The sequence below is a fragment of the Macaca mulatta genome, chromosome 10 (assembly GCF_049350105.2).
Source record: "Macaca mulatta isolate MMU2019108-1 chromosome 10, T2T-MMU8v2.0, whole genome shotgun sequence".
Taxonomy (NCBI): domain Eukaryota; kingdom Metazoa; phylum Chordata; class Mammalia; order Primates; family Cercopithecidae; genus Macaca; species Macaca mulatta.
Window position 1 is genome coordinate 21,060,191 of NC_133415.1, and position 25,439 is coordinate 21,085,629.

The window sequence follows — 25,439 nt, forward strand, 5'->3', positions numbered from 1 at the left end:
CAGCCGTGTTGTTTGTCAGGAAAGAATGGCAAAATCTTGGCAGGAGGCCACAGATCAAAACTCTTGCTCAAAATGAGGCAATTGGAAATACCCAGGCCTCACGTGTCCAGATAATGGAGGTGGGATCTGCCCTTCCCAGTCCATCTCTTCGCTGGATGCGATACATATATGCATCCATGAATGGTGCAGCTGCCAAAAGAACCACAGTCTTTGGGGAGAGGCAGGTAAGGAGGGCAGCAGGTCGTGGACCCATTGGCGTGTTTTTCTTTTTCTTTTTTCTTTTCTTTTCTTTCTTTTTTTTTTTTTTTTTTTTTTTTTTTTTTTTTTTTTTGAGATAGGGTCTTACTCTGTTTCTCAGGCTGGAATGCAGTGGCTCAGTCATAGATCACTGCAGCCTTGAACTCCTGGCACAAATCATCCTTTTGCCTCAGCCTCCTGAGTAGCTGGGACCACAGGTGTGCACCACTGCACCTGGCTAATTATTTTTTTATTTTTTTTAAAAATGGGGTCTCACAGCCGGGCGCGGTGGCTCATGCCTATAATCCCACCACTTTGGCAGGCCGAGGTGGGCGGATCACAAGGTCAGGAGACCAAGACCATCCTGGCTAACAGAGTGAAACCCCGTCTCTACTAAAAAATAGAAAAAAGTAGCCGGGCATGGTGGCGGGCGCCCGTAGTCCCAGCTACTTGGAGGCTGAGACAGGAGAATGGCGTGAACCCGGGAGGCGGAGCTTGCAGCGAGCCTAGATCGCATCACTGCACTCCAGCCTGGGTGACAGAGTGAGACTCCGTCTCAAAAAAAAAAAAAAAAAAGAAAAGAAAAGAAATAGGGTCTCACTATGTTGCCCAGACTGGTCTTGAACTCCTGGCCTGAAGTGGTCCTCCCACCTTGGCCTCCCAAAGTGTTGGAATTATAGGCATGAGCCACCACACCAGGCCCCAGTGGGGGTGTTTCAATGGCTGTTGGAAAGGCTCACCTGCCCCAGCCCACCTCAACGCCCAAGGAGCCCAAGCCAGAGAGGACACCACTGTGAGAAAGTCTAGGCAGTGCTCAGAGTAGGTCTTCACCAGAGCTTCATGGCACAGCACTCCACAGTTTGCACAGCTCCTTCACATTAAGTCCTGAAGCAGACAGAGATTATAGCCCCATTTTATAGGCCAGGAAACCGAAGCTCAGCAGGGGGCAGTGCCTTGGCCAAAGCCTCTGTGTCCAGTGGAAGACTTGGAACCAGTACCCAAGTCAGCTGCCGCTGGGGTCCCCACCCTGAAGCGGGGGAGATGAGGGTTGATGGCTTGTGGGCCCCTGCAGGGAAGGCCAGTGTGGGGCAGGGGGCCACACAGTGGGACAAAGTGAGGTGCTGGGTTCCTGGGGTGGAGGGAAGGCCCAGGATTGGGAGAAAGCTGCCCAGACGTTTGTGCATCTCGGTGGGAAATGTGGTGCCAGCTCCATGCCCAAATACCTACTGTGTGCCAGGCCCAAGCTGAGGCAGGAAGCACCATCCCCAGCTTACAGATGAGGAAAGTGAGACTCAGGGCAGGAAGTGACTTATCACATCACACAACATGAAGCGGGAGAGGTAAGCCGTGAACCTGTGTCCATCTACCAGACAGCACACTTGTGTGCGGGCAGGGAGGGGGCCCGGCCCAAACTGAGCGATGCTCAGGGGCCTTCTGCTTTTAACCACCAGGGGACAGTGTTGGGCCAGCCGCATCTCTGTCCACTGGGAGCGTAAACTGGGGCGGCCAGTTAGCATCGGCTCACTGGAAGGTCACTTTCCAGGCCGGTTGAAGCCAAGTTCCCCAGGCCCAGGCTGGGGCCTCCTGGAGTGATGAAAAAAGGCAGCCTGACCTCGTTTTAGATCCTGGGTCTGTCGCTTCCAGGCTCTCTTTTTTTTTTTTTTTTTTTTTTTTTTTTTTTTTTTGAGACTGGGTCTCACTCTGTTGCCCAGGCTAGAGTGCAGTGGTGCAATCATCACGGTAGCCTCAACCTCCCAGGCTCGGGCGATCCTTCCACCTCACCTCCTGAGTAGCAGGGACTACAGGTGTACACCACCATGCTTGGCTAATTTTTTATTTTTCGTAGAGATAGGGTTTTGCTATGAAGGCCAGGCTGGTCTTGACTCCTGGACTCAAGCAATCCTCCCACTTTGGCCTCCCAGAGTGCTGGGGTTACAGGCGTGAGCCACCGCACCCTCTCTGTGCCCATTCCTACCCACTCCTGTCCAGATTGCACAGGGCAGCCAGAATAAAATCTTTCTGAAATGCAAATCTGATCACATCATTCTCTGCAGAAGCCCTTCTCTAGCGCACCATGTACCCCTGGGTAAAATCGGCGTCAGTGGTGGCTTGCAAGGCCCTCTGCAACCTGGCCACTGCACCCCAGTTCCAGACACATGCTATGACTTGAATTCACCAATTCATCAAGCTCTTTCCTGCCTCCCTGCCTTTGCTCATGCCGTGTCTTCAGCCTAGGACTTCCTCTCCAACCTTGTTAAATGCACGCTCGAGGGCACTGGAACCCTGTCTTGAAAGGCCTTCCCTAGGCTACACCGCCACCCAGGCCCTATCAGTTCTTCTCCACACTCACAGAGCAACTGGTCCAGTGCTGGTCACACGACAGAGTCATCATCTGCCTTGTGTCTGTCTCCTGCTCACCCTCAGCAGTGAGCCCCAGCTGCACTTCCCAGACGTTTTTAAAAACAAAACAAACAAACAAACAAAAAACAGATACCATTTACTAAGCACCTTCATAAGCTTGCTGCTCTGTCTATGCTACTTTGTTTAATCTTCATGGCAGCCTTATAAAATAAACATAGCTAAGCCGGGCACGGTGGCTCACGCCTGTAATCCCAGCATTTTGGGAGCCTGAGGCAGGAGGATCACGAGGTCAGGAGATCAAGACCATCCTAGCCAACATGGTGAAACCCCATCTCTACTAAAAATACAAATATTAGCTGGGTGTGGTGGCGCCTGCCTGTAGTCCCAGCTACTCGGGAGGCTGAGGCAGGAGAATCACTTGAATCCGGGAGGCAGAGGTTGCAGTGAGCCAAGATCGCGCCACTGCACTCCAGCCTGGTGACAGAGTGAGACTCTGTCTCAAAATAAAATAAAATAAAATAATAAAATAAACATAGTTATTCTTGTTTACAGGAGAGGAAAGTGAGGCTCAGAAACAGAGTCATTTGCTCAGTGGTGGTACCAGGATTGGAACTCAGGATGTCTGACTCCAGAGACTCCATGTGCTTCCCTGGACCATCCATACCCAGGTTGGGTCATACCAAGAGCACTGCCAAAGGGTAGAGTCTGGCAGCATGACCCAGCACTGCAGAGAGACCCAAGAAAAGGGTAGGGCAGGGTAGCCACAGAAGAGGGGAGAAGGAACAGGAAAGGATGGGCTCGCCTAGCTGTGTCCTAGTCGTGGAGCTAAAAGCAGGCTGGGTGACTAGCCTCGTAATAGCAGTAAAAGCCTATGCTATTGATCACTTAGCATGTGCTAAGCAGGTAAGGTACCTTATTGGTCTCTTTTACACTGGCCATCTCAGTACCCTGTAAGAAGGGGATGTTACCAGCCTCAGTTTCCTTGTGAGACTCAAGATCACATAACACATTAGAGGTGAAGTTAAGATTCAAACCCAGATAGCCAGGCCCATGTTTCAGCGGCATCCGTTTCTGAACTATTTGCAGATTATTTGCCCAGGGTTGGGAGACAAATGACAATTGCTTGGGCTCTTTTGTTGGTGATCACCCTCAGACCCAGTTCCTCTCCCCAGTAGCCTTAGGCACTACAGGCTTGCCACAAATGCCAGTGAAAACAGAGATCAGTTTGGCATGAAGAATTTGGGACACCTGATGCCCTTTGGGTGACCCCAGGCATTGTGGGACGAGATGTGCCAGCTCCTACCCTAGACAACATACAAATTAAGGCCTCTTTCACTTTATAGAATCATTCACTATCCTCCCTCTGTTCCTGTAACCATAGCAACCTATTCCTAAAATAAATAGCAAGAGTGTTGTATGAAAGAGGAAAGGGAAGCACCTATGAACTTGACCAGGAGCTGTGTTCCCAACTCAGAGGTCTCTGGAGGCTTCTCCAGAGAGTCTTGACTTCTTGGTGGCTATTAGTATTGTGTAGTACAGACAGCAGCAGCAGCAGTATCATCAACATCGTCATCATGATCATATTTAATTTTAACTTCTGAGAGAAGAAGGGAGATGAAACTAAGCAATAAAGCATCCATATCAAGGCCAGGTACGGTGGCTCATGCCTGTAATCCTAGCACTTTGGGAGGCCAAGGTAGGCAGATTGCTTGAGCTCAGGAGTTTGAGGTCATCTTGGGCAACATGGTGACACCATGCACCACCACACCCAGCTAATTTTTGTAGTTTTAGTAGAGACGGGTTCACGCCATTCTCCTGCCTCAGCCTCCCGAGTGGCTGGGACTACAGGCGCCTGCAACCACGCCCGGCTAATTTTTTGTATTTTTAGTAGAGATGGGGTTTCACCGTGTTAGCCAGGATGATCTCGATCTCCTGACTTCGTGATCTGCCCGCCTTGGCCTCCCAAAGTGCTGGGATTACAGGCGTGAGCATCCAAAGTACATCCTATCATTCTTATGCCTTTGCATCTTCATAGCTTAGCTTCCCTTCTTTTTTTTTTTCTTTTTTTTTTAATTCTTCACACTCCCCTGCTCATGACTTTGGTCTGTTCTGAATCTGCTTCCTCTAAGAAGTAGCTTTTGCTGAAACATACTTTTTTTCAGCAGATCCCAAAATATAATGAAGAGAACAGTGGGATATTTGTGTCTGTGTTCTTATAACATATTATTATTCCTTGCTTCTAGAAAAATAGGTAAATTTTTTTTCAGGAAATAGAGTGCTATTTCCAGTTTGATGTTGAGTAGGTGCTTGAGTGAGCAAATTTTTTGTTTGTTTGTTTTGTTTTTTTTTTTTTTGAGACAGAGTCTCACTCCGTTGCCCAGGCTGGAGTACAATGGCGTGATCTCAGCTCACTGCAACCTCTGCCTCCTGGGTTCAAGCAATTCTCTTGCCTCAGCCTCCCAAGTAGCTGAGATTACAGGTGCTCACCACCATACCTGGCTAATTTTTTAATATTTTTAGTAGAGATGGGGTTTCACCATGTTGGCCAGGCTGGTCTCAAACTCCTGGCCTCAAGTGATCCACCCACCTTGGCCTCCCAAAGTGCTGGGGTTACAGGCATGAGCCACCACGCCCGGCCTTTTTTTTTTTTTTTTTTTTTTTTTTTTTTTTTTTTTTTTTGAGACAGAATCTCCCTCCATCGTCCAGGCTGGAGTGCAGTGGTGTGATGCTCACTGCAACCTCTGCCTCCCAGGTTCAAGTGACTCGCCTGCCTCAGCTTCCTGAGCAGCTGGGACTACAGGCGCATGCCACCACACCCAGCTAATTTTTGTATTTTTAGTAGAGACGGGGTTTTACCATTTCACTATGTTGGCCAGGATGGTCTTGAACTCCCGATTTCAGGTGATCCACCTGCCTCAGCCTCCCAAAGTGCTGGGATTACAGGATTACAGGCATAAACTACTGCACTTGGCTGAGTGAGTGAATTTTTGTGTGGCTGGGTGCATTTTGGCCTCTTCTCTTGCCCCATTCCTGGTGCCTTTTTTTTTTTTTTTTAATTGAGACAGTGTCTCCCTCTGTCACCCAGGCTAGAGTGCGATGGTGTAATCTCAGCTCACCTCCTGTGTTCAAGCGATTCTCATGCCTCGGCCTCCTGAGTAGCTGGGATTACAGGCACCCACCACCACGCCCGGTGAATTTTTGCACTTTTTGTAGAGATTTGGGGAGAGGGGGCGGGCTCACCATGTTGGCCAGGCTGGTCTTGAACTCCTGACCTCAAATGATCCATCTGCCTTGGCCTCTCAAAGTGCTGAGATTACAAGCATGAGCCACCGCACCTGGCCCCTGGTGCCTTTTCACTGGGCTGGAATAGCTGAAGTAACCCATTCTACCCTCTTTCTGCCTTGTGCCTGGGACTCAGCTGGCGTTCTTTGGTTTGTTTTCTCTAAGCTCTAGGCTTGTGCTATCCAACACAGTAACCACGTGTGGCTGTTTAAATTTAAGTCAACTAAAATCACATGAAGTTAATTCATTCCTCCTGTGCTAGAACTGAACCGGCGTCTGCTCGCCTGGCACAGTAAGTCCAGATATCAATTCTGATATTTTTGTAGCAATAGAAAGGAAAGTGTTTATTTGCAGGGCACCCAGCAAAGAGGACCAGGCAGCTAAGGCTTAAACCCTGACCTCCCTGATGGTTTGCAGGTAAGGGTTTTTAAAGGCAGGGGTAAATTTCAGGAAAACCGAAGTTATAGACAAAATCATTGTGTGGAGGTTACACATGGGTCTTGGCCTAAAACAGTGGGGTATCTTGCAGCTGAGCGTTACAGGTCATAGGTAGAGTCAACGTTTTCTGATTTGCAATTGGTTAAAGTAAAGAAGGTTTGTTTAAAAATTTGGGGTCAACAGAAAAGAATGTTAGCTTGGGCTGGTGGCTGTGACTCCCTCTAAACCCTTCAGGAAGAAATTTACAACAAAGAGTTCAGTCTTCACCCGATCCTTTTGCGGAGGGGTCCAGGTTTCTGAAAAACAACTCAGAAACATGCTAAGATGTTGTCTTTAGTTTCTATGGAGGAACCAAACATCTGACTCTGACTTCCTTGGCTATTGTTTTAGGCTACTATTACCTTCTTGGTTATCAAGTTGCTTATTTACTTCTCAGGGCTAGGTAGGGGCTTGGAATTTCCCCGGAAGGAACTCAAGGTTTTCCTTTATTTCCATGCTTGTGGGGAGCCCAGCAGGCCCCGAAGAGGGACCCCCGCTCCATCAAACTCAGTTGCACTAACCACACTTCAAGGGCTCACTCGGTCACCATATGTGGCTCGTGGCTACCGTGCTGACCACACAGAGGGCGCATTTCCATCTGTTGCACAGCACCGTTCTAGAGAATGCAACTGGCTTCTCAAGTCACAGCCTCAGCTGTGCTGGGATGACCCTTGTCTCCCTGGGCAAGGGGAGGGGAGACGGGGAAGGGCTGATGAGGTTCCAGCTGGGCCCTGTTATCTGGGACCCTGCTTCTCCAGAGAGGAGAGGCCTGTTGGGCTGGTGGTCCCGGTTACTTGGGCTGGTGGCTGTGACTCCCTCTAAGCCCTTCACTATATTGTGCCCAGAATATAGTAAGTACTCAATTAATGGTCTACATTGTCATTGTGTGGAAGCCTGGATCTGCCTGGATTCAACCTGGATTCGGGCTGCAGGTGTCTTGTAAATAGAAATTTACAACAAAGAGTTCAGTCTTTAGTGGATCCTTTTGTGGAGGGGTCCAGGTTTCTGAAAAATGCCTTGAAAATATATGCTAAGATGTTGTCTTTAGTTTCTATAGAGGAACCAGACATCTGACTCTAACTTCCTTGGCTATTGTTTTAGGCTACTATTACCTGAGCCTGGCTCAGCCTGGGTGGGCGGTGCCTCCTCCTGACCCCACTGGCTGGGGTGACAGGAATGACCCTCCCTTGCTGCACCCAGGGTCTTCTTCTACCCCGGGTGACCTTTTCCTCAGGCGGTGTTGAGGTGAGCACCTCTCTGCAGCTGTCTCTCACAGTCTTGTTTGTTACTGATTTTTTTTAAGTAAAATGATAATAAAACTTGATACCTTCTATTTTTAAAAAGAATGAATTTGTGATATATGAATTATATCATGCTTACTTTTTTTTAAATTTATTAAAGGAGATGAAACTGCCCAAGGGTAAAAGATAGAAAGTGGACTGTCCCAGGTGCTGCTGAGAGCATCACTGGGGTCTGGAGATTTGCACCCCAATCCCTTTCCATCTCCCCATAACCCTTTTATTTTTTTAAAAGGATAAGGTTTCACTCTGTTGCGTAGGCTGGAGTGCAGTGGCCCTATGAAGGCTCATTGCAACCTCAAACTCCTGGGCCTGAGGGATCCTCCTGCCTCAGCCTCCCAAGTAACTGGGACTACAGGTGTACACCATCATGCCCAGCTAATTTTTAAATTTTTTGAAGAGACAGGGTCTCCCCATGTTGCCAGGCTGATCTCAAACTCCTGGCCTCCAGCAGTCCTCCCACATCAGCCTCCCAAAGCACCGGGATTATAGGTGTGAGCCTCGGCACCTGGCCTTCATCTCCCCTTTTTAGGCCACCCACTTCACATCTGTGTGGTCTAAATGCCCCCCACTCACCTCCTTCCAGTGATGCCTGCCCTATGTCGAGGCTCCTGTACCCCCAGAAGAGGCCCCTTTAGACCTACCCAACTGCTTCTGGCGAGGTCCATCCTAGCGGGGGAGGTGATCAGGAATGTGCCCGGGATGGACTGGAAGAGGCAGCTCTTTCAGATTTCCTAGTAACTGGCTGGAAGGAGAGGTGCCACGGTTAGGGGTGCAAGCAACTCTATCTACCCACCTGCGGTTGTTTACGTTGTGTTTGTTGCCATGGTCCCCTGAGAGCTTTGTAAATGAGAAGCCAAACACACATGGGACCTTACCTGGAGACAGTGTGCTCTGGGGTTTGGGGGGCAGACTGGGGGGCTCTCCTTCCCCAAGACGTTTGTTTCAAAGCAGGCAAAATTAACCCTTCTGGCCCCAAGACACCCTGCAGCCCGAATCCAGGTTGAATCCAGGCAGATCCAGGCTTCCACACAATGATAATATAGACCATTAATTGAGCACTTACTATATTCTGGGCACAATATTAAGCCCTCCAGGGGAAAGCAGGGTGGGCTGTGTAATCCAGAGTCAGATAGGTTTGGGTTCAAGTTCTGGCTCCTCATTTACTGGCTGTGTGACCTCAGAAAAGTTTCTTGACCTCTCTGAACTTTATTTGGCTGTAAAATGAGAATACCCATACCTGCTTCCGAATGATTGGATAGTGATATAAAGCTCCCAGCACAGAGGGAATGCCCACCAATGGGAGACTGTGAGCTCTGTGCAAGCTGGGTCCTCATCTGTCTTGTTTGCTGTAATCTCCCCACCACCCCTCCACATACTTCTCAGTTTCCCACCTCCACGCCTTTGCCTGTGCCATCCCCTCCACTTGGGATGCCCTTTATTTTGCTCTCCGTAAATCAAAATCCTTCCTTTCTTCAAGGCCTGGCTCAGATACCAGCTGCATCACATATAGGTGACTTTTATCCTTGGGCTCTCTCCCTAAGTAAGGTGGAAGCTCCTAGAGCCGAGACTATGGGATAGCTTCACAGCACAACAGCAGAGTGGTTAATTGCATGGGTTTACCCCTGGATAAGTTACTTTACTTCTCTATACCTCAGTTTGCTTATCTGTATAATGGGCTTAATAGTACCTACCTGATACCACAGGTATGTTCTGAGATGTAAATGAGGTAATGTGCTGCTTTTTTCTTGTTTGAGATGGAGTCTCACTCTGTACCCCAGGCTGGAGTGCAGTAGCACGATCTCGGCTCACTGCAACCTCCGCCTCCCAGGTTCAAGCCATTCTCCTGCCTCAGCCTCCTGAGTAACTGGGATTACAGGTACCCGCCATCACGCCCAGCTAATTTTTGTATTTTTAGTAGACAGGGTTTTGCCATGTTGGCTAGGCTGGTCTGGAACTCCTGACCTCAGGTGATCCACCTGCCTCAGCCTCCCAAAGTGCTGGGTTTACACGTGTGAGCCACTGTACCAGGCCAAAATGAGGTAATGCCTGTAATGAGACCCATCTCTACAAAAAATACAAGAAATTAGCAGGGCATGGTGGAAATTGCCTACAGTCCAGGCTACTCGGGGGGCTGAAGTGGGAGGATTGATTGAGCCTGGGGAGGTCGAGGTTGTAGTGAGCCAAGATCATGCCACTGCACGCCAGCCTGGGCAACAGAGTGAGACCCTGTCTCAAAAATAAAATAAAACAAAATAAAAGAAATATGGTCCACCTGTATCATCCAATATGGTAACCACTAGCCAGATTAAACAACTTAAAGTAAAATGTATTAAAATCCAGTTCAATTAAAACTTCAGTTCCTCAGTCATGCTAACCATATTTCACATGTAACCGGTGGCTACCAGATATGTCTAACAGGACACCCCACACAGAAAATGTCTACCATCACAGAAAGTTCTATGGAGTGGCACTGTGGCTGATGAGGATTTGTGAACATAGCAAGGTGCTTAACAAATTTGTGGTCTGGGTCGGGAAAAGAGCTCAGTGTGAAGGCTTACAACTCCTGAGAAGACCCCCAACCCTCCCTCCTGGCTCTCCTTTGCAGTCTCTGATGCCCCCAGAAGTAACTAGCACACCTCACCTTATAGGGATTAGGGTGAGAAAGGAGACTGGTGAGAAATGGGCAGGATTAGTGGCTCGGGAGAGGGCAGTGGAGGAACCCAATCTCTGTACATTACTGGCCTGGCAGGAAGTGGGTGTAGACAGCTGGGGCTTTGCAGAAATTGAGGCTGGAATGTGAAATGGGGTAGGGCTGGGGTGTGGACAGTTACCTAACTGTTCCTGAGTGCATGCCATGGGCTCCCCAGGCAGACAGAAATGGCCAGCGTCAGCCCTGCCTTCTCCTTCCGGATCCAACTCTATCAGCACCCCAGAGCAAGGAAGATGTCCCTGAGAAGGTGTCTGATACTGACCAACATCTACTAGCCTAAAGAGACCCTGGGTTAGCCCAGAATAGAGGCCCATTGTAGCTCAAGGGTAGGTACCCAGGATGCCCCAGGAGTAGGGGACCTAGAAAAGTCCTAGGCAGAATGGTGTGGGCTAGCCCAGCTGCTGGGGCCGAGGCTAGCCCAGGGTGGTTTCAACCCACGCAGACCCGTTCAAGGCCGAGATGTGGCCATGCAGCCACATGGCCACGCTGCAGTCTCAAGCTGATGGTTTCTTCAGAGGGAGTCATGGATAACAGGGTCTCTCCCTTCCTGGAGATGAAGCTCACAGCTCCCGGGGGTACCAGGAGAGCTGACGGGGAGTGTCCTTTAGATGCACACAACCCTTGACAGTCCCTGTGTCTCATTAGATCTTCCCTCCAACCACAGAAGGCGGGCAGGGCAAGCATTAACAGCCCCGTTTTATAAATGAAGCAAGTGACATTCAAAAGATGCCATCTGTCCTCTTGACTGTGGACATTTGTTATGAAAGAAGGACCTGGGCCTCCCACCCCCAACAAAGTGAATGAACTGTTTACTACACCGGCCAAGCCTCAGAATCCTACCCTGTCAGAGCTGGGTAGAGGGGGGTGATCTCTGCAGAATCCTAAGTGTGTGAAGACTGGGTCTCAGGGGGAAAGGGTACCCACAAGGCGTGGTCCTCATTTCCCTGAAACTCCCCCTTCTCCAGGGCAGTGGTCACTGGAGGCCTGGGAGGGTCAGCGGGTTCTACAGGCACTCACCCTGGGCTCCAAGGTCACGGGAGGCCAGCCTCCCTTCCTCCCAGCTGCCTCCTCCTGGCAGGGGACATTTGGCACATGCTCCATGCCCGCCTGCTCCCCCAGATCTGTCCCCAAGCCAAGCACGGGACCTCACTTAATCCCAATTATGTAACGTGCAATTTAAACAGTTGGCCAATGAGGAGGCACTTGGGGCCACGCCCAGGAGTGGGGGCAAAAGGACCCAGCTGGGTCAGGGCTGACAAACTAGGCTTGGCCTCTTGCCTGTAGTGGCCACCACTCCTCAAGCCTCAGCCAGCACCATGAGTGGCCGAGTCGGAGACCTGAGCCCCAAACAGGCAGAGACCCTGGCCAAGGTGAGAGCCCCTCCCCCTGGAGTTCCGGAAGACCAGGGGAAAGGGGCTGGGGGTGGAAAGGAGTGGCTGGAACCCTGCCCCACTCAGTTGATTCAGCATGTCCTTGACATTGTCTCTTTGGTGTTACCTCCCAAAGGGTCAAGCCCCACAGTGCCCAGTGACATCAACCCTGTCCAGGGTGGGGGTTGAGGGACTAGCACCACTTCCAGGCAATAGCGTGGGTGGTGCCTACCCAAGATTGAGCCTGACTTCTTCTCATCCAGGAGCCAGAACCAGAGAGGTTTACCTGGCAGCCAGGCACCCCCCTTCCTCTCTCCTAGGCACCATAGGTAGGAGTTGAAAGATGCTGCTGGTCTGCCCTTTAACCCCTTTCTCCTTGAGATCCTGAAAGATGACCAAACTGTAAAAGCGCGAGAGACAGAGCAGAAGCTGTTGTCATTCAAAGAGCTAAAGAAGGAAGAGGACATATAATTACTAACCATGTTTTAATAGAAGATGGGATGAAAAAAAGCAGATATTTTGAGAGCTAACACATGGAGGGAACTAAGAATGCATCCAAACTCCAATCTACGTATTCACCCACCCAATTATTTATCCTTTCTTCTTCTTTTTTTTTTTTTTTTTTTTTTTTTTTTTTTGAGATAGAGTCTTGCTCTGTCATCTAGGCTGGAGGGCTGTGGAGCGATCTCAGCTCACTGCAGCCTCCATCTCCCAGGTTCAAGCAATTCTCCTGCCTCGGCCTCCTGAGTAGCTGGGATTACAGACGTGCGCCACCACACCCAGCTAATTTTTTTATTTTTAGTAGAGATGGGTTTTCACCATGTTGGCCAGGCTGGTCTCAAACTCCTGACCTCAGGTGATCCACCAACCTCAGCCTCCCAAAGCACTGGAATTACAGGCATGAGCCACCATACCTGGCCTGTTTATCCTTTCTTTCATTCACACACCCATCTTCCTACCCACCCATCCACCTATCCATCTTTCCTTCTCTCTATCACCCACCCATCTCTCCTCTGTCCATCCACTGACTTATCCACCCACCCACTCATCCATCCATCCATCCATCCATCCATTCATTTCTTCTTCCTCTTTTCATCTACCTACCCACTCACCCATCTGTTCTTCTTTCTAACCATTTATTAATCCATCTATCCTCCCATTCATCCACCTATCCAGTGATCCATCTCTCCTTCTATTCAACCATTAACCCATCCTTTTATCAATGTGGGCCATTTTGCATGTGGGAGGAAAGGAGAGGTTATGAAAACAGTCTTTGAGTCTGGAGGCCAAGGCTTAATGTGAGAGAGCCACTTTAACTAGCATCTCTCTTGCCAGTTTCGAGAAAATGTCCAGGATGTGCTTCCCGCCCTGCCAAACCCTGATGATTATTTCCTTCTACGCTGGCTCCGAGGTGAGGGCAGAGATGGGAGAGGTTGGGATCAGGGAGCATCAAGAGGGGCCTGGTCTCAACTGATCCAGAGTGTCTCATGGCTCTCAGGGTCCATCCACACAATCTTGCTTCTCATATTCAGGTCCAGAGGAGGGAAGGGGGTAGGGGAGCGAGGTCTTACCCCAGCCCCCAGCATCCTCCATAGCTCCCACTGGCCAGGAGCAAGACAAAGGCGTGTCTCCTGCCTCACACCTTCCTTCTGTTTTCCCACAGCTCGGAATTTTGACTTGCAGAAGTCGGAGGCTATGCTCCGCAAGGTGAGACTTATCCACTCTGGAAATTTATGGAGGGGTTTTGTCGGGGGCAATCCATGTCTCAAGCCCCTCCTTCCATCCCCGCTCTCAGGGCGCTGGGAGCCCAATGGGGTCTTACCACTCATTTCCCTTTCAGTACATGGAGTTCCGGAAGACCATGGATATTGATCATATCCTTGATTGGCAGCCCCCAGAGGTGAGCCAACACCGCCAAACACCTCAGTCTTTCATGGACATACCGCTTAAGGTCACTGGGGACCATGAATGAGGGGCAGCAAGGCTGAGAGGCATGTGGAACCCACAGGCCCACAGTCTCCTTTCCTATAGTAATAATGAATGTTTCCTGGGGGCTTGCGAGGTCCAGGCCTAGGTTAAGACGTTAGCAGCATGAGCTTCTATAATCATCACAATGATGGATACTATTGTCCCCATTTTGTGGATGAGGACACAAGCCCAGCAAAAATTAGGTAACTTGCCCACAGTCCCATAGCCCAACACAGGGCTGCGATTTATGCTCAGGCCTGTTTGGCCCCCTGAACCCAGGCTCTTAACCACCACGGTTAGCCTGTGCTTCTGCACCCCCACCCCCTAGGGCATTGCCTAAAGCATCCTGTCTGGGTGGGAAAGAAGTTTAGCTCATCAAGGCACTGATGAGAATGGTGCCACCACTGGCATCTTAGTAGAGTAATGATCGCATCTTCACTTGTAGGGCATATACCCTGAGCTGCGCAGTCTGCTTTGCCTATATTATCTCAGGGACTTTCCCCAGCAGTCCCAAGAGTGAGGGATTATCCAAACCATTTTACAAAAGAGGAGGTAGAATGGAGCTCAGAGAGGTGGTGTCACTTGCTCAAGGACACACAGTAGAGAAGCAGCAGTATCTGCTTTTTTTTTTTTTTTTTCTTTTATGGATGGAGTCTCAGTCTGTTGCCAAGGCTGGTGTGCAGTGGCACGATCATGGCTCACGGCAACCTTGAACTCCTGGGCTCAAGTGATTCTCTTACCTCAGCTTCCCAAGTCTACAGATGTGTATTACCGTGGCTGGCTAATGTATTTTATTTTTGTAGAGACAGGGTCTCCCTCTGTTGCCCAAGCTGGTCTCAAACTCCTGGCCTCAGGAGATCCCATCTGCCTCAACCTCCTGAGTAGCTGGGATTACAGGAATGAGCCTCCATGCCCAGCCAGTGTCTGTTTTTCAGCCAGCTCTGTTAACCTTCAGAATCTGTGTTCTCCATCACTAAACCCTACTCTTCTCCACAGAAAGGGACATGGGAGACATCGGGGCAGACCTTAGAAGCCCTGGGGCCTGCTGAGACCTGGCTTTGCCATTTACCCTCTGTGGGCAAGGCCCTGCCCTGCAGGACCTCAGCTTTCCCACCTGAGACAATAGCTCTACTTTCCAGGGAGGGACAGTGCTTTATACCATGGTGTGTGTAGGCTTGGGCCACCCAGGTCAGCCTGGTTTGTGGGTCTCAAGGGAGGTGTGTAATGCCAAGTTCTGTGCATCTTTTCATGCCCAGGTGATCCAGAAGTACATGCCTGGGGGCCTGTGTGGCTATGACCGTGATGGCTGTCCCGTGTGGTATGACATCATTGGGCCACTTGATCCCAAGGGGCTGCTCTTCTCAGTCACCAAGCAGGACCTGCTCAAGACCAAGATGAGGGACTGTGAGCGCATCCTGCATGAGTGTGACCTGCAGACAGAGAGGGTGAGGCCCAGACCAGGTGGGGCAGATGGCTGGGGGCAGGTGAGGCTGCCGGGGGGATTGGTCATAGAAACACACCTGTGTTCTCTACAACCGCAGTCAGAGGGCTCTGGGGTCAAACACCAGCTCTGTTGCTTACCAGCTGTGTGGCCTTGAAAAGTCACAGTCACAGAAAGACAGTGTCTTGAAGGATACTTTTGCTGGGAATAGAACTCTTTTTTTTTTTTTTTTTTTTTTTTTTTCTTGAGACAGGGCCTTGCTCTGTCGCCCAGGCTGGAGTGCATTGGTGTGATCTTGGCTCACTGAAACCTCCGCCTCTCAGGTTCAAGCGATTTTCCTGCCTCAGCCTCCTGAGTAGCTGGGATTATAGGCGCACACCACCACACCTGGCTAATTTTTTTTTTTTTTTTTTTTTTTGAGACGGAGTCTCGCTCTGTCACCCAGGCTGGAGTGTGGTGGCCGGATCTCAGCTCACTGCAAGCTCCGCCTCCCGGGTTCACGCCATTTTCCTGCCTCAGCCTCCCGAGTAGCTGGGACTATAGGCGCCCGCCACCTCGCCCGGCTAGTTTTTTGTATTTTTTAGTAGAGACGGGGTTTCACCGTGTTAGCCAGGATGGTCTCGATCTCCTGACCTCGTGATCCGCCCATCTTGGCCTCCCAAAGTGCTGGGATTACAGGCATGAGCCACCGCGCCCGGCCAATTTTTGTATTTTTAATAGACACGGGGTTTCACCATATTGGCCAGGATGGTCTCGATCTTCTGACCTTGTGATCTACCCGCCTTGGCCTCCCAGAGTGCTGGAATTACAGGCATGAGCCACTGTACTGGGCCTGGAATAGAATTCTTGGTTGATGGGTTTTTTTTGTTTTGTTTTGTTTTTTTAGTGTTTTGAATATGTCACCTGTCTGAGCCTCAGCTCCTTCACCTATAAAACAGGGATATTAATAAATAATGGTTGCAAAAGCGAAATGAGATAATGCAAGTATGCAGTTTGGCACACAGGGCCTAATACATATTTCTCAACAATGGTAGCTATTGCCATTCCCTCTGAGCCTTTCTTTGCCCTTGCTATTCCTTCTGTCTGAACAACCCTGGTTCCCACCACACACACCTACCTCCCACAACTTCCCCTGACTTTCTCCTATCTGTCCTTTAGGTCTGAAACGTAGATGTCACCTTCTGTGAGTCCTCCACCTGGGTTAAATAACCATTCTGTATCCCTGCAGCCCTTGTGCTGACCTATCGCAGCACTTTTCATAGGATCCAAATGACCTGGTTGCTTGTCATCTCCCCAGCCAGCCAGTGAACTTTTTAAGGACAAGAACTGTGGGTTATTAGGCATTATTCATTACACTTTCAGTGTCTGGCACACACAAAAAAAGTGCTTGATAAATATCAGCTGGAATAATGAAGGATGAATAAATTAATGACAATATGAATTGATGGATGGGTCAATTAATTGATGGGTAAATTGACATATAAGGGGGTGGGTACGTGGGTGGGTGGGTGTCCGGACGGACAGACGGACGGACGGACGGACGGACGGATGGACGGATGGATGGATGGGTGGATGGATGGATGGACGGATGAGTGGGGAAATGCATTCACTGGTTTGTCCACTTGTTCCTCTGAGGACAGAGTCGGGGCTAGAAGAAGCCCCAAGGTGTCATGTACTTGGGTTACCACCTCCCAAGCCAACACCCTGAACCCCAGAACTACTTCTTGCTCTCATCCTTGCAGCTAGGGAAGAAGATTGAGACCATCGTGATGATATTTGACTGTGAGGGCCTGGGACTGAAACACTTCTGGAAACCTCTGGTAGAAGTGTACCAGGAGGTGAGGAGAAGACCCAGGGCCACCCACCACTTGCTTTGATGACCAGCTTGGCCTGCCATGACCCAGCTGCTCACCTATAAAACAAGGATATTAATAAATAATGGTTGCAAAAGCGAAATGAGATAATGCAAGTATGCAGTTTAGCACACAGGGCCTAATACATATTTCTCAACAATGGTAGCTATTGCCATTCCCTCTGAGCCTTTCTTTGCCCTTGCTATTCCTTCTGTCTGAACAACCCTGGTTCCCACCACACACACCTACCTCCCACAACTTCCCCTGACTTTCTCCTATCTGTCCTTTAGGTCTGAGAGCCAAGATTTAGTTTTAAAAATGTCCCGGCCTCCCTCATTGTGACTCAAACCCCAAAAGGCCTTAATATGTTTCCTAGAAGATCCCACAGAATGGGTTTCAGGGACAGCACTGTGCTGAGACCACACGCGCCAGCTTCCACCAAACCCTCTCCATGCTGGTTTCCTCACCTACAAAATGGGGATAGCAATGTAGGGATACTTCAGCAAGTTGTTATGTAAAGTGTATATACACTCCTTGGCAAATAGTGAACATTTAATAAATAGTAGTCATTATTATTATACTGCAATTATTATAATATTTACTAAAAACGATTATTACGTAATTATTATTAGAGTATGGTTATAATAGTTTGAGGTGAGAAAGTTCCCTCCAGAGGCCAGTGGAGGTGATGGCATGAAGGAAAACCCTCCAGAGCCATCTGAAACCTCCCAACAGGAGATTGCAAAGGAGATGGAGGTAGGAGAAGACGCGATGTGCTCTCTGAAGGGATCTCTCTTGCTTCCACAGTTCTTTGGCCTCCTTGAAGAGAATTACCCAGAGACCCTGAAGTTCATGCTCATTGTGAAAGGTGTGTGACAAATGACTTCACTTGTGCCTCTGTTTCCTCCTCTGTACGCTGAGGATGATAACACTGTCTTTGTCCCAGGATTGTTGAGAGGCAGGTTGGTTTCTTGGCTGTATGCAGATCGCTTAGAATGCCTGGTATAGAGTAAGTTCTCAATAAATGGTAACTTCTAGGGTTGGCCTTACTGCAAGAGAAGGCAACTCCAGTTCCAGCTCTCCCAGGGATCCTCCCTTATTTCTCCTGTCCATGATGATCTCTCCCTCCCCAGACTGCCTCTGGCACTGGCAACTGGTGCCGCCTTTCCTGTTTGCTGCCTTTTAGGGATCTCCAGCTGTTTTATTTGTGCTCATCCTGCTTTACTGGCTGAGTTTTCTGCTCCTTGAAGGCAGGGGCTGTGATTCTCCACTTTTGTTGTAGCCCTCACAGGCCTGGGTCCATGGTGGATGCTGCACAGGTATTTGGGTGATTGTTGTTTGGGTTGGTGGGTAGATGAAAAGATGGATGGATGTTTGGTGATTGGCTGGTTGGTTGATCCGTTGATTGCTTGATTGGTTGTTCAGTTGACTGGCCAGTTGGTTGCTTGGCTAGTTGACTGACTGGTGGTTGGTTGGAGAATTGGCTGGCTGCTTGGTTGGCTAGTTCTTAGCTTGGTTGACTGATTGGGTGGCTGGTTGGCATTTTGGTTGGTAGGTTGTTTTGATGGCTGGTTGGCAGGTTGGTTCGCTGGTTGCCTGGTTTGTTGTTTGGCTGAATCTTAGATGGTTATTTGGATGGTGGCTGGCTGGTTATTTGGAGAGTCGGCTGTCTAGTTGTTTGGATGACTGGCTAGCTGGTTATTTGGACGGTTGGCTGACTGGTTATTTGGATGACTGGCTGGCTAGAGAACACAGTTAGTTGAGTGGTTATCTGGCTGTTCCATTGGCTGATTGCTTTGCTGTTTGGCTGATTTGTTAGGTGGCTGATTATGTGGTAGGTTGGCTTGTTTATTGGTTGACTGAATAGGTGGCTGATTAGCAGCTTGAATGTTTGACTGGTTTGTTGACTGAATGGGTGGTTGATTATTGCATTGCATGATTGGTTCGTTGGCTGTTTGTTGGCTGGTTGACTGGTTGGTTGGATGGTTCACTCGGTGCAGGACAGACACTGGAATTGACCAGGGTTAGTCATGACTCCTCTGTATCATTGGCTATAACCGTTACGGAGGGGATTGCTCAATGTAATTCTTTCCTTCCCATTATCCTTACTTCTATCTCTCCAGCTACCAAACTGTTCCCTGTGGGCTACAACCTCATGAAACCATTCCTTAGTGAGGACACTCGCAGGAAAATTATTGTGTTGGGAAGTAAGTAACACAACTCAATTTCAGCTCAATTTCCTGACCTCTCTACATGACCTTTGGAGTGAGGTTGTCCCATTACCCCATCTAGAACTCCACACATTAGGTTGGGTGCAGTGCCTCACATCTATAATCCCAGCACTTTGGGAGGCTGAGGCAGGAGGATTGCTTGAGATCAGAAGGTTGAGACCAGCCACAGCAACATAGCAAGACCCCATCTCTACAAAAAATTTTAAAATTCGCTGGGTGTGGTGGTGCGCACCTGTAATTCCAGCTACTCAGGAGGCTGAGGCAGGAGGATCACTTGAGCCCAGGAGTTTGAAGCTGCAGTGAGTCATGTTCACACCACTGCACTCCAGCCTGGGCAACAGAGTGAGACCCTATCTCAAAACAACAGACTCTACACATCACCTAGTCAGAGGCTCCTTCTTCCCAACAGTGAAGTGGGTTTTACCCTAAAGAGTCTGCTACCTTTGCTCTTTTCCCTGCCATACCCCTTTGGTGGACAAGGCCTCCACACCTACCACCTCATTGGTTTCAGTTCGGTTGCTAGTCAATTTCTGGTATATAAGTCTCGGTTTCTTTTCAACATTCATAAGCTTAGTGCTTCTAAAGGCAACCTCAGCTGAAGAGGATGAGGCAGACAAGCAGAAAGAGTAGTCACAATTCAGAGAAAGGAAGTCCAACAAGAAAAGACTGGATAAATAAATAATGGTGCATGCATTTGATGAATTCCGGAGCAGTCATGAAAAATAATGCTATGTGTAAATATTTAATGCCATGGAAATGTCATTAAGTTTTTAAAAGTAGATTATAAACATATCTTCATAAGCATAAGCTAAAATAAGATTAAACTAAAAATATAATCTTATTTTTATGGAAACAAATATATGTACAATAAATATTTATTTCTAGTAAACAACAAAATATTTATTTGTTGATAGTGAGAAATTATGTGGTTTTTAATTGTATTACCTGTATTGTCTATGATTTCTAAACTGCATAATAATATGTATTAATTTTATAAATAGGAAAATAGTTATGTTTACAAGTGACAGGTTGAGAGAAAGAGAGAAAAGGGAAATAGTTCTTAAACCCAAATCAACAACCCTGGCTTGGAGGAAAACTTCTCCCAAGCAGGATAGTCAGATCACAGAATTAGGAGAACTGAAGATCCAGGGGTGAGGGGGAGCTTGTAAATCCTTACTTTCTCTTTCTTCCTGGTACCCGAGCCTCTGCCTCTACCCAATTCCACTGAGATGGGGAACTTGATAGATTATGAGGGCCTGGTTTGAAGGATCCAGGTTCATGACTTCTAAGCCTTCCAAAGCCTAGCGCAGCGTGGGTTACCAGCATAGTCCAGGCCTTAAGTCCACAGCCTCTGCCCCATGCAACTCTGCTCATTTGGCCCTGGTATGTGGGACATTGTGGTCTTCCCCTTAATCCCACTGTAGAGAAGGAATCTCCCATGGCCAAAGTGAGGCGGTTGGGGAACTGGGTAGCCTGGATTAGCCACAAGGCTGGGGCATAGTAACAGCCAGGACCCAGAACTCTTAGAGCTTTGCATAGGGCATGAAGAACAGTAATAAACATGGTCATGGTGATTAGGCAGAGGGAGGTGTGGAGGGTCCCTCCAAAGGCCCAAGGCTGTCCATCCCCCACTAGGAGGTCTGACTTGGGCACGCCACTTACTCACAGAGTGATCCCAATAAAGCCATTGATGTCATTGAGCTCTAAAGTCTCCTTGAGGCAATTAGATAACTCTTAGCTTCACTGCTCATGACTGGAAGATCTTCAAGAATGTGCTGTTGGCTGAGCGTGGTGGCTCATGCCTGTAATCCCAGCACTTTGAGAGGCCGAGGTAGGTGGATCACAAGGTCAGGAGTTTAAGACCAGCCTGGCCAAGATGGTGAAACCCCGTCTCTACTAAAAATATAAAAATTAGTCAGGTGTGGTAGTGGGCACCTGTAATCCCAGCTACTCAGGAGGCTGAGGTAGAGAATTGCTTCAACCTGTGACGCGGAGGTTGCAGTGAGCTGAGATCGCACCACTGCACTCCAGTCTGGGCAACAGAGCAAGACTCTGTCTCAAAAAATAAAAAATTAAAAATTAAAAAAAAAAAAAATATATATATATATATATATATATATATGCTGTAGGCTGGGCATGATGGCTCACAACTGTAATCCCAACACTTTGGAAGGCCCAGGTGGATAATCATTTGAGGCCAGGAGTTTGAGACTAGCTTGGGCAACATGGTGAAACCCTATCTCTATTAAAAAAAAAAAAAACAAAAAACGAAACAAAACAAAAATTAGCCAGGCATGGTGGTACATGCCTGTAGTCCCAGCTACTCACGAGGCTGAGGTGGGAGGATCACTTGAGCCCAGGAGGTCAAGGTTGCAGTGAGCTATGATCATGCCACTGCACTCCAGCTGGGACAACAGCGTGAGACACTGTCTCAAAGAGACATAAAAAGTGCTGATTCATCTATCAAGGTGGGAAACACATTTCCACAGCAATGCAGTGCTGAGAAAGACACTTCCTATAGCCCCAGGCCTAGGACACTGGGGAATTGGCCCTGGCAGCCTACCTCCTATAGGGCTTCTCCTCCAGTTCAGGTCATCCTGGTGGATGTGGGAGGCCAATTGGTCCCCTCCATGCTTGCTAACCTCCCTTGCATCCCACTGCTCCCAGATAACTGGAAGGAAGGTTTGCTGAAACTCATCAGTCCTGAGGAACTGCCTGCCCAGTTTGGGGGCACCCTGACTGACCCAGATGGAAACCCCAAATGTTTAACCAAGGTACAAAGAGCTCTTCCTGGGACAAGAAAGGTTCAAGAACTAAGTTGGGTTCCCTTTCCACCCAGTCATTCATCCACAATTACCTATAGAGAGACCCCAAGAACTGGGTGTTAAGCTAGTCAATACAACCCTGGCCCTTACAGAGCTCTCAGCAGCTGTAAAGGCAAACAAGAAATGGGAGAATTTTAACCCAGAGGGATGAGCTGGAAGGAGACGCTCCCAGCAGAAGCACTGACCCAGCTTGGATGGTCAAAGAAGACTTGAGGGAGTGGGAGAGTGGGGCTAGGATGAAGAGGATACTTCCAGGAGGTGGTGAAAGTGTCTCAGGCAGGAGAAACATGAACAATGGCCAGGAGAGGGGAGCAAGCCCATCTCATCCCACGTCCGCAGATCAACTATGGCGGGGAGATCCCCAAGTCCATGTACGTGCGGGACCAGGTGAAGACTCAGTACGAGCACTCGGTGCAAATCAACCGCGGCTCGTCACACCAAGTGGAATACGAGATCCTGTTTCCAGGCTGTGTCCTCAGGTAGGGACAGGCCCTAACCCCTCAGAGACCCATCAGGCTGGGCAGCAACCTTCCTCCTCCCCCTCCCCCTGACAGGTGGCAGTTCTCATCTGACGGTGCGGACATCGGCTTCGGAGTTTTCCTGAAGACCAAGATGGGGGAGCGACAGCGGGCAGGGGAGATGACAGAGGTTCTACCCAGCCAGCGCTACAACGCCCACATGGTGCCTGAGGATGGGAGCCTCACCTGCTTAGAGGCCGGTGTCTGTAAGTCTGCCCCAGTTGGGACCTGGCTCTGAAAGGCTAGAGCCACCTGTCCCATGCTTTAGAGAAGGAAACAGAGGGGCAGTGACACCCCTCCCCCATTCAGGGACACACATCCTGGGTTAGCACCATTCATTCATACAGTCGCTCACTCAGTCCATATTCGTGAGCACCTACTGTGCACCAGGAGCCAGAGACACACAGGCCCTGCAGGGCTTGGGGGCACCTGGACTGCAGAATACAGACAACAAGTGATAGAGTAGTTTTCCACATGAGGAAACCGAGGCTCTGAAAAATAAATCAACTTGTGGAGCTGCAAAGCTGTGTGGTTCCAGGGTCCCGCCCCAGCCTCCAGGTAGCTGCATAGTCCTGGGCAAAAGTCTGACCAATCTGGGAAGGACCCTTGGTTTGCTCACCTGTGAGCCAGGAGTTATAATGCCTGCTTTTTCTTTTTCTTTCTTTTTTTTTTTTTTTTTTTTTTTTTTTTTTTTGAGACAGAGTTTCACTCTTGTTGCCCAGGCTGGAGTGCAATGGTGTAAGCAATGGTGCAATCTCAGCTCACCGCAACCCCCACCTCCCAGGTTCAAGTGATTCTCCTGCCTCAGCCTCCCGAGTAGCTGAGATTACAGGCATGCGCCACCACACTTAATTTTGTATTTTTAGTAGAGATGGGGTTTCTCCACACTGGTCAGGCTGCTCTCAAACTCCTGACCTCAAGTGATCCACCCACCTCGGCCTCCCAAAGTGCTGGGATTATAGGCGTGAGCCACCGTGCCCAGCCAACACCTGCTTTTTGGGGTGGTTGTGAGGAAGCAAACAGTGTCCAGCAGGCCTGCTCCAGAACCCCACTTCATCCAAGGGAGCTGGGAGGTCTCTGATGAACGCAAGCATGAGCTTTCACACCCCTGTCATGTGTGTCTCCAGGTATGAGACAATGGGATGTAATGACCATTGTTCTCCATGTCAGTAAAGCCAGGCCTGGGCACACGCCAAGAGGAGGTTGGTGTCTGTTTACAGGACCTGCTTGGGGTGGCAGTTCCCATGGGGAAGGGAAGAGGCGTGGTGGGAGCTTGGCCCAGCTTGGCAAAGAAAGCCAGTGGGAACACAAGCCTGTCCTCCTCCCTGGCCGGGGGTGGAACAAAGAGTGTGTAAAGCCAAGCCCAATGCCCATCTTTCCATCTGTCCCCCAGATGTCCTACGCTTCGACAACACCTATAGCTTTGTGCACGCCAAGAAGGTCAGCTTCACGGTGGAGGTCCTGCTCCCTGACGAGGGCATGCAGAAATATGATAAGGAGCTCACCCCTGTCTAGGTGGCTCCCTCTCTTCTCAGAGACCTCCTAACCTGATTCCTCTCTATATCCTACACTCCCTCCCTCCCTGAAATTGATTGTTAGTCCTCCTGACTCTATGATATTAGTGAGAACACAAAGAGATGCCCGGGGGAAAATTCATCTGCTGTGGTCAGATCAAGAAAGGTATGAGAGGCACAACCTTGGAGGGTACCAATGTTTCAGAAGAGGAAAAAACAAGGGTAAAGACAAGAAGTGGGTGTCACTGAAACTCAATAAATAGCAAAATGAATCCCCTAGCCTTTGTCCTCACCTACCCTAAGGCAAGTGTGTATGCTTTAATTCCTTCCATATGGCTGTGAGCAACTTGGGTTGGAGACATATCTAAATCTTTTTATTTCCACTCGCTATATATAGTAGATGCTCACTGTATATTTGTGGCATTGAACGGAGGACCACAAGGTAGGGTGCAGGCGACTCAACGGCTGTACATGACTAGGAGGAGCTTATGTGGGGTGGATTTCAGCACCTTGGACAGGAGCAGAGGTGTGGTGGGGTTGGACTCTCTTCTGGAGACCCAGACAATTCAGTCTCCAGATTTCTGGCAGTGACTGTCTTTTGAGGGCCCCAGCCACAAAGGCCACATACCTCTGATAGGAGTTGCCTACATCAGGCTTTGTGTGACTTGCACACTCAGCTTCCCACCCTTACCCACTTCCCTTGTTGCACATAGCTTATGATTTAGAGGCTTTCCTGGAAGCAAAGATAGTCACATCTGGCATAATCATAATAAAGGAAACAACAACGATCATTTGGTGAGTGCTCTCTGTGTACCAGAAACTGTGCCAAGAGCTTTGTGAGTTTAGCATGTTTTATTCTCATGCCATCCCCAAGGCACTTTATGGATAAGGAAACTGAGGCTCAGAGGGGTGAAGCCACTCACACAACATCTTACAGCTTGGGTGGCAGATCCAGGACCTGGGGCAGGGGGTGTTCGTTTGTTTGTTTATTCGTTTGTTTGTTTGTTTGTTTTTTGAGACAGGGTCTCGCTCTGTCGCCCACCGAGGCTTGAGTGCAGTGGTACAATCATGGCTCACTGTAGTCTTGACTTCTTGGGCTCAAGCCATTCTCCCACCTCAGCCTCCTGAGTAGCTGGGATACAGGTGGGCATCACCACACTTGGCTAATCTTTTTGTATTTTTTGCAGAGATGGGGTTTCCCCATGTTGTCTCAAGCTCCTGGCCTCAAGCAATTTGCTCCCCTCAGCCTCCCAAAGTGTTGGGATAACAGGCCTCAGCCACCATGCCTGGCCTGTTTTTGTTTTTTTTACTTCAATGACATTGCCCTCAATTACCTCATAATACCGCCTCC

General features: G+C 49.1%; 1 protein-coding gene across 3 annotated transcripts; it reads left to right on the top strand.

Annotated features, from left to right (window-relative positions):
- Positions 1–11,617: 11,617 nt before the first annotated feature.
- SEC14L3 (SEC14 like lipid binding 3) lies at positions 11,618–24,879 on the top strand. 3 transcript variants are annotated; one of them, XM_077950055.1, is made up of 12 exons: positions 11,618–11,738; positions 13,074–13,149; positions 13,402–13,445; positions 13,579–13,638; positions 14,963–15,190; positions 16,890–16,985; positions 17,808–17,868; positions 19,124–19,207; positions 21,899–22,005; positions 22,396–22,535; positions 22,611–22,780; positions 23,968–24,879. In XM_077950055.1, exons 1-12 carry the CDS (start codon positions 11,685–11,687, stop codon positions 24,087–24,089), a joined length of 1,242 nt encoding a protein of 413 aa, XP_077806181.1. In that variant the 5' UTR covers positions 11,618–11,684; the 3' UTR covers positions 24,090–24,879. The 3 variants fall into 3 exon arrangements, with proteins under 3 accessions (XP_077806181.1, XP_001109597.3, XP_077806182.1); XM_001109597.5 differs by having other exon boundaries at positions 14,963–15,151; XM_077950056.1 differs by lacking the exons at positions 13,579–13,638; positions 14,963–15,190.
- Positions 24,880–25,439: the final 560 nt, after the last annotated feature.